The 14,177-nt window shown below is 46.4% G+C and overlaps 1 protein-coding gene across 6 annotated transcripts in view; it reads left to right on the top strand.

The window, feature by feature from the left end:
- Window positions 1-14,177, top strand: part of EFR3B (EFR3 homolog B) — a 1,154,471-nt gene that overhangs the window by 623,658 nt on the left and 516,636 nt on the right. For all 6 annotated transcript variants that reach the window (XM_069605670.1, XM_069605672.1, XM_069605667.1 and 3 more), the window contains one exon: window positions 368-495. In XM_069605670.1, coding sequence (XP_069461771.1) covers window positions 368-495 — 128 coding nt within the window. The remainder of the gene's footprint in view (window positions 1-367; window positions 496-14,177) is intronic.

Raw genomic sequence — 14,177 nt, 5'->3', positions numbered from 1 at the left:
GAATGAACATTGGGTATCAATGTCAGGTTAGTTCACCGTTTAGGATCATGTGGAGGCAACCTTACTCCACCAGAAAAGGGAAACTCAACAAAGTAAATTGAAGTGGAAGGAATAGGGATGCAGTGGGAGTGGCCAGGCATTGATGGCTTAAGCTTCAGGGCCAACCTAGTGGTACATACACCTCTCAGTGAAAGGGCGGGAGGAGTATGGCGAGAGGCCTGCATATAAATATAATTTCATTGCCATTAGTCTATGCACCCTTCGTGTTTACTGATTAACTAAAATCATTTGTTGAAATTCATTTGAAGAAAAAGACACTGAATTATGTCTTTTTGAACGGTGTCTAACGTTGTAATCTCGTTGACAGGATGGACTTGTGAAATCCAACATGGAGAAACTGACGTTCTACGCTCTGTCGGCTCCAGAGAAGTTGGACAGGATTGGTGCTTACCTGTCGGAGAGGTTGAGCCGGGATGTGGCGAGACACCGCTATGGGTAAGAGCACAAATAGCCAGGACGAACCTCACTGGATATGAGCTGCGGACAGGCAAGATGCAATTTGAGAAAGTTGTACTGTTTGTGCACAAATGGAGGCTGCGGGCTTTAGCCTGGCAATGTTTTTGGGGAGTCTTTCATCAAAGGCAGAACAGACCCCCAGAAAAGAAATATGAAGTAGTCAAGTCTTTTCAAAAGAATATGCTGCTTTTGGTAAATGATGAGCTCACAGTGGCAACCCCGTGTGCATGTTCTTTCCCTCCTTTCCTGTTTCTCTTCCTGGACAGTAACGGAGGGCTGCCCCTCCCCTGGATATTCTCATTGCTTGGTGCCAGACCCACCCGTTGGCTAAAATCAATTTTGGATCCATACTCAACCTTTCCACGTTGGTTTCTTGCCCTTCCCTCCTGCAGACTTCTTTCCTTCCAGTCTCTCCTGCCCCAGCTACCACATGTCTTTTCCACTCCCTCAATTCTCCCGTTTAGCCTGCTGTGCTTTCAGTCGCTCCTGCAGCCCACAGTACACGAGGTCTTTTGCTCAAACTCCTTCTCCACCAGTCCCTCATGTAGCCTGCTCTCCTCGTCTCTCCTGCAGCCCATGCTATTAAGATTAGGCCACTCCTCCACCAGTCCCACATGTATCCTGAAGCCTGCTCTCGTTCCAGTCAATCCTGCAGCCCACGCTAACACCCACCTTTCACACAGACCAATCAAAAACTAAAGAGGTGATGGCTAGAAGGTTTAGAATTATTAGTCTCAGGCATTGCTCTGGGCAACCCTCCAGGCCACCGTTCTTCACCTGCCAAGCCATTCCAAAAGGGGAAAGACCATATGCAAATCATGCTTGGTCTCACCCCAACAGGTGCAGCCCAGCCTGAACTGCTTGGTTACATCTCTTCTACACGACACCACAAGCATCCCCAAACATGTTTCGGCCTTGTTGGGCCTCAGCAGTGAGGAGTATCTTGAGTCTCTGGGCCCAGCAGGCACGGGACCCACGCCTGGGCATGTTAGCCACCCATCTTTCACATAGACCAATCTTCCAACAGTCCCTGATGTAGCCTGCTCTTGTTCCAGTCTCTCCTGCAGCCCACACTAACCACCCATCTTCCACGTAGACCACTCCTCCACCGGTCCCTCATGTAGCCTGCTCCTGTTCCAGTATCTCTTGCAGCCCACTCTAACCACCCATCTTCCACATACACCACTCCTCCACCAGTCCCTCATATAGCCTGCTCTTGTTCCAGTATCTCCTGCAGCCCATGCAAACACCCACCTTTCACACAGACCAATCAGAAACAAAAGAGGTGATGGCTAGAAGGTTTACAATTAATCTTAATCTCAGACATTGCTCTGGGCAACCCTCCAGACCATCGTCCTTTGCCTGCCAAGCCATTCCAAAAGGGAAAAGACCATAAGCAAATCATGCTTAGTCCCACCCCAACAGGGGCAACCCACCCGAACTTCTTGGTCACCTCCCTTCTACACAAGACCACAAGCATCCACATATATGTTTTGGGCTTGTTGGCCCTCATCAGTGAGGAGTAGCTAGAGTCTCTAGGCCCAGCAAGCAAGGAACCCACGTCTGGGCATACCCATCCCACTTGGGGTGACTTCAGAAAAACAAAAGAGGTGATGACCGGAAGGTTTAGAATTAATCTTAGACACCCATCTTTCACATAGACCAATCTTCCACCAGTCCCGCATGTTGCCTGCTCTCCTTCCAGTTTCTCCTGCATCCCACACTAGCCACCCATCTCCCACGTAGACCACTACGCCGCCAGTCCCTCATGTAGCCTGCTCTCCTTCCAGTTTCTCCTGCATCCTACGGTACACCAGGTTTTTCGCTCAGACCACTCCTCCACCACACCCACATGTACCCTGCTCTCCTTCCAGTTTCTCCTGCAGCCCACACTAGCCACCCATCTTCCACATAGGCCACTCCTCCACCAGTGATTCATGTATCCTTCTTTCCTTCCAGTTCTCCTGCATCCCACGTTACACCAGGTTTTTTTCGCGCAGACCACTACTCCACCACACCCACATGTAGCCTGCTCCACTTCCAGTCTCTCCTGCAGCACACGCTACCACCCATCTTTCACGCAGACCAACCCTCCACCAGTCCCTCATCTAATCTGCTCTCCTTATGGTCTGCCTTTTCATTGTTCTATACTCAACATTATGACTGAGTTTGTTTCATGACTTTCTACGGTTTGTGTGAATGGAGTTGCTGAATAATTTTGCTCCTTTATCAGGAACACAAAATGTCGATTCTTTAACAGTGTCTATCTTTGTATTATCTGTGGACGCCTAAAGATTTAAGTCGCCATTCCCCATCCTAAACTGACTTTTGTCAGGGAGTTAAACCGTAAGCCGATGGCAATCATTTGTAAACCGAATGTTTTTTCAAAAAATCTTACAACAAAAATATAAAAGTAAGTTTGTGTGGTTAACCATTGAATGATATCTTGATTCATGAATAGTCTAATGTTTTGCTACTGTCCCTGTAGACAGTGGCACAGGTATGTTCCCAATTGTGTCGCAGCGCCTTACCCATCTGAACTGCCCTTTAGATTCGTTGCATCTGAGGTGCCCACTAATACCTAATTAAAACGCAGCTCGGACGCCTGTGCACGGACAAGGCTACTTTGCATGGTTCTTGCAGCATGGCGCTCCAGGCAGCACATCATGGCAGCCAATCACGACATGCAAGTAAAACGATCACCTCCAAGCAAAGTTTGGCTGGGCAGCGGATCATCCCAGATCCCATCACATTGCTCTGACATGGTCAGCAGATCACCCCGGATCTCATCACATTGCTCCAACATGGTCAGCGGATCACCCCGGATCTCATCACATTGCTCCAACATAGTCAGCGGATCACTCTGGATCTCATCACATTGCTCCATCATGGTCAGCGGATCATCCAGGATCCCAACGCATTGCTCTGACATGGTCAGCGGATCATCCCGGATCCCAACACATTGCTCTGACATGGTCAGCGGATCATCCCGGATCCCAACACATTGCTCTGACATGGTCAGCAGATCATCCCGGATCCCAACACATTGCTCTGACATGGTCAGCGGATCATCCCAGATCCCCAACACATTGCTCTGACATGGTCAGCGGATCATCCCGGATCCCAACACATTGCTCCGACATGGTCAGCGGATCATCCCAGATCCCAACACATTGCTCCGACATGGTCAGCGGATCATCCCGGATCCCAACACATTGCTCTGACATGGTTCTCTTATGAGTAACACATTGGACCTATTTATATTCGCTCAACAAAAACGAATGATATGTTCGCATAGTGACTAGAGGGACAGGCTGGATCTGTTTTGCGTAACTTTTTTTATTCAGAGTTTGATATAAGAAAAAAGAGAAGGCGAGAATGTGACCTGTAGATCCAGATCGAATGCGACCGCCTTTCATGGAAGGGCTCTAGACTCTGCTATTGTGGCCTGGCCTAGCAATCCCCCTAGAGCACCAATGGCAGCCTCCACCTCGGATGACGAGGTCCCTGGGTCACATGGAGCGACAAGGCAGACAATCATGTCAAAACTTTGCAGTTATTTTAAAATGCAAATTTACTTAATTTGGTGAAATATGCAGGGAATATTCCGTTTCTGAAATGCAGACCTATGTCTTATTCACATTTTTGCCATTAACAAAGAGTATCTGTATCCCGCAGCCTTCAAGACAAAAAGAACCATATATGTTGAAAAGACCATTGTAGTGTTTGTCATTTCACCTTATTTTGTTTATTAGCGTAATGTTCATGCAATCAAAATGTACAGTTTGTGAATTGTTTCTGATTTGCAAAGTATGGTCCTCAAAAATGATGCACTCCTTAATGGCTCAGCATTTAAGAATCCTGCTTCAATCAATGGTTTATTAATAAATGGAATTTGGGATTCAAAGTGAAAACCTGCTATGCATTTATTTGTATGTTGGAGACTAATAGACACTTATTTCCTCTTCTAGCCCAATTTGAATACTTTATCGAACTCTGCAGCTTGTATTTCACCCCCAGGAAGTATTTACCAGCTCTTGTCTTGGAATTCAACTACTGTGAGATCCATTTAAAACGTTTCCTCTAACGCAAGGATTCCGTGTGCATGTTTCTGAATTATATAAACACGACTTGCGCCATCGCATGCACATTATGCGGGTATTCTAAGTCCTGGAACAGTTTCGTTTATTTATTTGTATAGCGCAAAACCCAGATGTATCTAGGCGCTTAAACTGAAGAGATTGGTTTAAGTGCTTCAGGTTACAGAATAGAAGCGAAAGCTGTGCCCCGCCTTACCACCAAAGCGCCCATTTACTTAAACAACACAATAAGCAAAAAAGCTTCCAATAGAACGCTCAGATCTAATAAAAAGTCGCTCCTTCCTGTCCCCCGTTTCAAAAGTTCCAGAGCAGGAGGTAGCAGCTTCCTAGTCATGGCCTCGAAACTTTGGAACGGGCTTCCACTCAACATTAAAAATTAAGAATCCTTCCAGTGCTTCAGAAAAGCACTAAAACCTGGCTATTCAACCAATACTTGTTAAACTATATATTCTCAAATATTCACCCTCACAGGCCTAGGCAGCTGCCTTCCCTAGGGTAGATTGTCACCAGAATTTGTATTTCGTAAAGTGACCATGCAATGTTTTAACCTATGTATCATTGTACCAGTGTATCACTGGAAGTTATTGAAATACTGTTTGAATTTTCTGTAAAATGTTTGTAACAACGCTGTGATACCCGAGGGTTTGGGTGTTTAACAAATGAAATTCATAAATAAAATAAATAAATTAGGAAGTGCATTACAACATTATGGATCGTGCAAAGGTAATACACCATACGCAAAGTGCAAGAGAAGAGTACATGGTAATCACATCCATTGAGCCTGACCCCATGTTGCAGTGTAACAACAACACACAGGTGTAAAGTCAAATCAGAGAGAAAATACATGGTGCCTACCCCATGTTGCAAGATGGCAGCAACACACATGTTCGCAAGTAAAATCAGTGGGCGAATACATGGTGCGTACCCCAAGTTACACGGCGGTAGCAACACACATGTGCGCAAGTAAAATCGGTGGGGAAATACATGGAGCCTACCCCAAGTTGCAGGGCGGTAGCAACACACATGTGCGCAAGTAAAATCGGTGGGGAAATACATGGTGCCTACCCCATGTTGCAGGGCGGCAGCAGCACACAGATGCAAGCTTCAAATCCGCGGGCAAATACATGGTGCCTACCCCATGTTGCAGGGCAGCAGCAGCACACAGATGCGAGAGTCCAGCAATGGGCAAATACATGGAACCTACCCCATGTTGCAGGGCGGCAGCAGCATGCAAGTGCAAATTAATTAGGGGACACTGTAGGCTTGAAAGAGTGGGATAGGGGGAGGAGTTAGGCGTAGGAAATCGAGGGCAAGAAAGAGGGTGGGAGGTGCACACAACATCACAGGCGACCTTGGGGGGTGCACACAACATCACAGGCGACCAGGGGGGCTGCACACATCATCACAGGCGACCAGGGGGGAGGTGGTGGGTGCACACAACATCACAGGCAACCAGAGGGGCTTGGGTGTGAACACAACATCCCAGGCGACCCGGGGTGAGGGAAGCGGACAGAGAGCACACAGGGGCCTTGTTGTGCACCGTAATACTGGTGGCCGGCTCCTGCCTGCTGGTTGCTATGATTGACCTATAAGGCCAAGGTAACCAATGGGAGGGGAAGTGAGGCCATGCACAACAAAGAGGCTTAAGAGGCAAAACGGAGCAGCCATTTTTGAATGACTGAGAGCAATGAGGCCCAAGGCACAGGTGAAAAGAAATCTTCATTCGACCCACATGCTGGAGTTGGACAAGACTGGAAAAATGCCTCAGAACTATCCCCCAGCTGCATTTAAAGTTTATAGAATTTCCAGATCCACACTACAATGTCAGGGACTTTACCCTTCCATTGTGCGCGGTGCTCCGGATGGATTTCCAGGCAGAGATGGACTCCTGCACCCACACAGCGATGCTCCTTCCCAGGAGATGATGAAGAAAGCAGGGCACCAAAGTCTGTCGACCTTAGAACCAACTATATGTTCAGTTCAGAAACTTTTCACAAACATTTAACAAGATTGTGTATTGACTACTTGGGCTTTTTATGCTGAGTAAAGTTTCTGAACAGACTTTTTTTTTGTCCAATATGAATTAAAAAAAAGATAAGGTGTCAGTTTTCAGCCGTTGTGGCAGTTGAATTAATGTGGAAATCGGCATTAACTATATGCTTTCAGGTGGAAATAACATACTTTAAAAGCACTTACTGCAGAGATGTGAGGTGTAATTGTTTTTTCCCAGGGTTGCCCTAAATTCATAGCATTGCAGTAGTTCCTGTTTGAACAATACTTGTACTGAAAGTAGATTGGCTGCATTATTATTATTAGTAAATACCTGCCCGAAACTCTACTCCTTCTGATATCACCAACCTCAGTAGTAGTCCTAATTCAGGAGCTGTACTTATCACGTTTTTTAATTCATTAAATCCTTCAGTCATGTCTTCTGTCCACAGTATTTTAGTTTTAGCCTCCTGTAAATGCCTTAAAAAAGTTGTCGAAAATATGGACTGTAGTCAAAGACTCAGGCCTTGCAATAATTGCATAGACCTAAAAATTGCTGCATTTCTCTCACTGTGTTTGGCTGTACGGTTTTCATAATGGCTTCTGCTGTTTCAGGTGTCACTTTTCTTCCTTCATGCAAGTTTGACTGTTCTATGTATAAAACTTCATCTTGACAATACTGTAATTTTTCTTTTTCTACTGTGTACCTTTTTCTGCAAGTATCGTCATAGGTTTGACAGTCTTGTCTACATTTTTCTCCTGTCTCATTGCACACTAACATGTCACCCACGTATTGAATTATGGCGCTTTCGAGCTGAACATTTCTCAAGTCCATCTGAAGGACTCTATTAAAAATAGAAGGGGACTCACAGTACCCCTGAGGCAAAGGTCCTGCAAAAATCTCCACGACCCCAACACTCCCCCACCCCCTTTGATTTTCTGACAGGGTACATGACTATGTTGCATGGAGAATCTGATGGTACTAGCTTGTTTCATTAGGGTGGTTATAGTTTCGAATATCCCCTCATCAGCTTCTCTGGACATTGGGTACTGTTTTGCATGTGGCAAAATAGCTCCTGGTTTAAGCTTAATTTTCACTGCTCCTACTACTTTTTATAGACCTACGTCATATGGACTTGTGGTCCATAAGATACTTGCTACTTTTTCCATGTCTTCCGGAACAAATTATGGCTTTGTTTTTACAAACGCCATTCTCTGTGGTACCGCTATGCTTTCAACTTTAATCCAATAAGTGAGACTTCTAAAGAATACTAATTCATCATCTGAATAGTCATCCCTTAAATCGTTCCTCATCTGTCTGTCATTCTATATCCTCCATTGAGTGCTATCACTTTTCTCTATCCTCTTCCTTCATCGTCTGTCCCAAGAAGCCTCACCCTTTCTTCTCTTACCACTGCGGCCTCTAATTCCAACGGAATAACTTGCCCTTCCTCATCATCCATGGGAATGTCTTGCCTGAACAAAAATTGATCAGGTATCCTTATTATTTTACCTGCCAATTTGGGTAACAATGATAATAAAACATTCACTCCATTCAAGAAAACGTCCTCCTCTTTCCCGCAAAGGCTAATATAAGTCCCTCACATTTATATAATGTATCCTCGGGGTTGATCACACTATGCCTTCGTCAGTAAAAGATATTGCCATGTTAAGTTTTGTCATTAAATCACATCCTAGTATGTTCACCCGTGTCTGTTTAGAGTATAGCAGTGGCATTGACATGTTGTGTTCCCCTATAGAAATGGGTAATTCGTCTGTAAATTGAACTAAACTTGTCGCCCCAGTAAATCCCTGAGCATTCATGGCAATGTCTGACATTGGATATCTTCCCTCACGGACACAGGAACGTGTCTCTCCAGTGTCTACAAGAAATGAGAATGTCTTGCCTCCTATCGTCACCTTGACCCTTTGGTTCCTCGTGGGGATCTGGTGTAACAGATAGTACTGAACACATCAGGCCGTCCTCTGGGCTATCCTATTGTGCGTACAAATTCATCACGGTGCCTGTGAAAGGATTCCCTCCCACCACGGTCACACTCCCTAATTTGGGGGTGGCTGCTTGTGTAGCTCCTGTGTCCATCTACTATTGTGATGCACCTGTCTGTTGAATAAGGATGTGTTGTATTTGTTGAGTGGCTGCCTGTTGCATTTGCATAGGTGCTTTCTATTGCTGCTCCTGCAATGACTGTCTCTGCATTGGTGCTAGTTGGAATTGCTGTGGTTGTGACAATTGTGTCTGTATTGGCACTTGCTGAAACTGCTGTACTTATGGCGCACATGCCTGATTTTGTGTGTGATCTTGGACATAATATCCTTGTGAATCTATATTATATTATGGAGCATATCCTATCCTCCTCTTGGAGATTGCCAATTCTGTTTCCCTGCTTCATCTACTCCTGCATATTCTAGCCACTTGTCCTATTTTTCCACAATTCCAACATGTCAAAGGCTGTCCGCCATTAAACCATCCTCTTCCTTGAGTTGAGGGTTTTGAAATCCTCCTCGAGGCACATTCCTTCTGCCTCTTGGCATATAATTGTATCCATTCTGATCTTGGGCATTGTTGATGTTATTTTGCTGTGGGAACTGTACTACTTGCGCTGTGCTTCCCTCAATACTGCTCCCTCTATGGCAAACTTTGATCATTTTCTCTGCACCAACTTCACCTCCGCTTGCTTCCTACCATCAACGTTCTTCTTGTATTTTTCTTTTAGCATTTTGCAATAATGCATGATTGCCAATTGTATCTCTGGCCATGATTTTGCTTCCATTCCCACCTGTTTTTTTTAACTACCTTTGTACTAGTTCTGGCAGTCCCTGACATATGTGGTAAAATAATGCTATTGTTTTATCCCATGGTATGTGGTCTCTGCACTCCATCTATCCTGACTATCCTGAATAAAAGCAATGGGGTCTTCATCCTCCCTCAACTTCCTAGTCATTATTGCCCCAATATCCGATGTATCTGGATTTTGTACTCTTAGCGCTTGCCATAGGTCTGATCTACAGTTATTAAATTGCTGCCCATCATGCACTGTGTTTTGGGCAGTTACTTTTGGATACCCTGCTCTCTTCCAAATGTCATTAGATCTCTCCCCTAGGATAGCTGATAATAGGACTTTTATACCGCCTGTAGCTAACGTCATTCCTGCCGTCCTTTTTTCTAATTCCTTGATCCATTTCCTGCACCGAAAGTCAAACTCAGCAGTGTGCATTTTAAATGATCCTTATGTATCTGGGGCAATGTCATATATTGTGGTTGATCGCCTCCTTTCTCAAATAGTGGGAACTGTTAAAACCCTGATCCTTTGTCATACCTACCCACACTCCTTGTCTTCCAGGCAGCATTATCACCGCCTGCTTGTATTCTCTCTGGGAATACCCTTAGTCTGCTTACGTAGGGCGGAGATGCATCCCCCGTACAATGCGATCATACTTGTGGTTGTTCAGTATATGGTATTGGTTCCAGTGTTTTTCTCATAGGGTCCTCTAGATCTAATAATTTTACCCGTTTACGCTTGATTCTCTTGAAAATCCATATGCACCTTCTTCTCACGTCTTATTTTGTTTTCCTTTCCTCGTCTGACATTATTGTGCCCCAACTGTTATGACTATTGTCAGGTGGACCAGTGAGGGAGTATTACCTGGATGAGGGTTCCTCGGGGAGTGGAAGTGGGACACCGATGGGTGAGATGCGGTATAACACTTCTTATAACACCTTTTCCCCAACCTACCATGTAGGATACTCAAACACTCTACCCCTCCACCTTTTTCCAACGTGAACACTTTTGCATATCACGAAGGACGACAGACTAACACCCGAACCATTTACCTGACATGTCCCAACACAATGGTCAGGCAAAGTCATGCAATTGACTGGAATCACGCACACGTGACAGCCCTTTCCCTTCCCCACGGGGAGAAAAGGTGGAGCGCGAGAGCACAATATGAGCAAGTGGCCAGACGACGTGAGAGCGAACTCAGCACGGCAGTTCAAGAGGAGGGGAAAGACGGCGCAAACCGAGAGGGTGACCAGGAGAGAAGCGGCCTTGCCCTTTTCTGACCAAGGCCTGCGCAACCTCCGCAGCAGGAATTGTAAGACCGCGAACAATAGCCAGAGTGGGTTGCAGCAGATGTCAATGGTACACAGAACCCTCCTTCGCTGATAACCATGCCGGGGAGAGACTCTTGTCTCCGTGGGTCCAACCTTAACTCCAGAGAGAAGAAATGCCAAGCAGTTCATCACAGCCCGTGACTCGAGGGAAAGCTGATAAGAAACCGAACTGTGTTGAACAAAAGTAGCAATCGGCTAATTGAACTGTGAAAGTACAAAAAACTGTTGATAGCTGTTAGGAAAGATTTCGTAATTTTCCTTCCATGTGGCAACCCCTAAACTTTTTGCTGTTGTTTTTCACCTTGTTCTTGACTTTGCCAGAGAAATGCAGCCTTCTGCCGCACTCCTCTGGGCTTTCGCTCCTTTCTTACGGGGATACTGACATGCTCTTAAGACTGTCAGTACCGGGGAACGCTGTTTCCCGTAGTTTCTTTTATCATGTTGCGGCTTTCGTGCAACATGACACAAGAGGGCACTGTAAGCTAAGTTACAGCTCTCTTGGGTCTCTAGCCTTCTACAGGCCCTAGATACTCGTTTAGGATTGTATCTGATCGGTGCAAGTAATTCAGGGACGGGAATGGTGGCAGCGATCGTTTCTTGTGTTTTGAGCTCCTTTTGGCGTTCTAAGCGCGTTTCTCGCGCTTAACCCAAAATGGTGGCCTGGCTCCCAAAATGGCCAGACCACGAGGCTCCTTTGTCCTGTCCGCTGACCGTCTTGCTCCCTTCACCTTCCCCAGGTCGAGCCGACCCGGGGCCTTCCTTATTTGGGCATGTACTTTCCCGCGAAACACGGATGCTTTCGCGGGCTTCTACATGTCTTGTGTGTGCCTCCAGGATGTGGGCTGGGATGTCTGGTCCCAATACACATCCTGGGTGCCAGAGAGTCTAGGGTGGTGTGAATGGCTGGGACCACCGTGGTCCGTGATTGGTCCACGAATGGTGTGAGTGTTGATGAGCGGATCTCCCATTGGGTCCCCTCCGTTTTGGCGCGAAGGGAACCGTGGATAAGAGGGGGCTGGAAACACCACTACCATGTCGATCTCCTGAGTTCTCACGAACGAAGGAATACAGGAGCCAAGTATCCTGCAACCAAGAGGCTGGACCGAGGAATCGCTGGTGACCCGCTGAAGGACTTCTCCTCTGCACTGCTGTCGCCTTGTGAAACCCTTTTCACCTTTGATCGAACCAGAAGGCCTGTACTGGTACTTCTACCCTTGGAATAGCGGGAACAGCTATTCTCTGCATCTTCACCATCTCCTGCCAGTAAGCCTTCGGAAGTGTCTCTGGGCCATCCAGCTGACTGACCAGCTTACACGGGAGTCTTGCTCTGTAACCGCCGCCAGGTTGTGTAGTATTTCGAGTCCTTGTCACTCTCACACGCTTCGTACACTTGGCGTTCCCAGGTCTGAAGTGAGTAGTGTACATTTGGCTCAGATACACACGGCCGCTCCGTTGCCCTGCTGTGGTAACAAACTGTGCGGGTTTCTTCGATTGGGAAGTCTTTTTACTCAACACGACGACGAGGCGTTCCCTGCTCTTCTGAACCTGCCAGCTGCTCAAACTGACGCGGAGAAGCCTGGGTCTGCTTGCATCGGGGACCGGTGAGTAGCATAGCTAGGATCTGGTCGCCCTCGTGCAGGAGCCCATTGCTTTACCCCGCTGTGTAAAACAGCACCCTTGTCCGTACTCGCGCTCTGCTTCTGCCCACTGTGGAGGCTGCGCTTGAGTCGCGGAACTTGTTCTTCTTCTTTTGTGCACTAAACTGAACTGCCTGATTTCCCTCGAAGAGCTTCTCCTTTTGCCCGTTGGCACCAGCGCGTGCAGGTACTTTTGAGCACAAGGCTCCACTCTTTGCAGGGCTCGGACTTCCATCTAGTTAGGTGCCGCTGAAGGCGAACTGGGTCTAAGCATTATTTCGCACTGCCTGTTTTCCTTCCCTTTTAGGTGGACTACACATTTCGTGCATATAACGCTTGCGACTGTCGTATTTGTATATATATTGTGTTGATATGGTATGTGTTGGTTTACTATTGTGATATTGTGGTTTTCTCGCTACGGTCATTTTTTTAAAGGCCTTGAAATAAATGTGTATATATTTTTTATATAACAACTGTTTGGAGTAGTTTGTAAGTGATCTTGCTTTGTGTGCTCATTGCGGGCTTTCAGTCACCCTCACCCCTCTTGAGACCTAGTCTTGACCGCCGCGATCGCTACCTTGATTGGTCTGGCTCGTCCAGAGGTTACCCTGTTCCAAGTAATTAGGTTGGCCTTCTGAACTTCTGCGCCACCAGGACAGAGTTCAGAAATCCGTCTTAACAAATTGGTGTACAGCGGTGGGATACGACTGAAGGTATCCAGTGTTGCGCACGAACTAAGGCATTTCAGGTCATTCCAACCAGGACACGTAGTGAATTGTTGTAGTATAACTTTAAAAAGGCCATAGTCCTATCTAACAGTATGGAAACAAATACCTTGTTAACTTTAAATGCTTCCAAATCAGAAACATTGAAAAAGGTGTGTGCGGAGAGAGGTGTTTACTCTCAAGGCACGAAATTGGAAATGATCCAAAGAATCGTGGCGTGGCAAGAAGCGCACTTGACGCTATAACTTCTGAGGACAGTGCGGAAGGTGGTGGGGCTGCTCTCACTGGTAGAACCGACGGTTCTGCCGCTGCACTGATCCATCGCGACCACGAGGACAGGGAGGACGAGATGTCTAATGTTTCCTCTGCCAGTGCTGATGGGGAGGCTATGCTTGAATTCAAGAAGCAAGAGCTGCGGTTTAGGAAGCAGGAGCTTGAATTCAGCATAGCCAAACTAAAAATCGAACAGACAGAAAAACAAAAAGACAGGGATCACCAGTTGGAACTGGCCAAGCTTCAGGTTGCAAATGGGTCCAAGGGTCCTGGACATGGGTCTGGGGCCTCCTCTCATCCACGGTTTCCGAAACATCTGCTCAGTGTGTATGAAGAAAGGAATGACATTATGGACTGGCTGAATGCGTTTGAGTATGCATGCGAAGTTCAACAAGTTGACAATGCTGATAAGATTGCATGGTTACTCAGCAGACTGCCCCATTCTGGCTGTAGTGCCATTATGGAAATGTCGAAGGCTGAGCGAGCTGATTTCGCAATGTTAAAGCAAACTCTCATTTTAAAGTTTGGGAAGACTCCGGCCCAATATTTGAAACGTTTCAGAGAGTATAAGAAAAAGGAAGGTGGTACTTGGGTATCTTATGTCACTGAATCCTTGAAAAACTTAACTGGCTGGGTCGAAGGTTATAAGGTTTCTACCTTCGAAGGCATGATAAATCTTGTCATGCTGGAACACATTTTTGCATCTTCTTCCCCGGAGCTTAAGCAGCATTTGGCCGATTCGAAGGAGATAGATCCTAAGAAGCTGGCCATTGCAGCAGACTTATGGGTGTCACATCGAGTG

Source organism: Ambystoma mexicanum, chromosome 4p (assembly GCF_040938575.1).
Source record: "Ambystoma mexicanum isolate Mex_15411 chromosome 4p, UKY_AmexF1_1, whole genome shotgun sequence".
Classification (NCBI taxonomy): domain Eukaryota; kingdom Metazoa; phylum Chordata; class Amphibia; order Caudata; family Ambystomatidae; genus Ambystoma; species Ambystoma mexicanum.
Note: the sequence above shows the minus strand (reverse complement) of the source record. Positions and strands in the feature narration are given on the sequence as shown.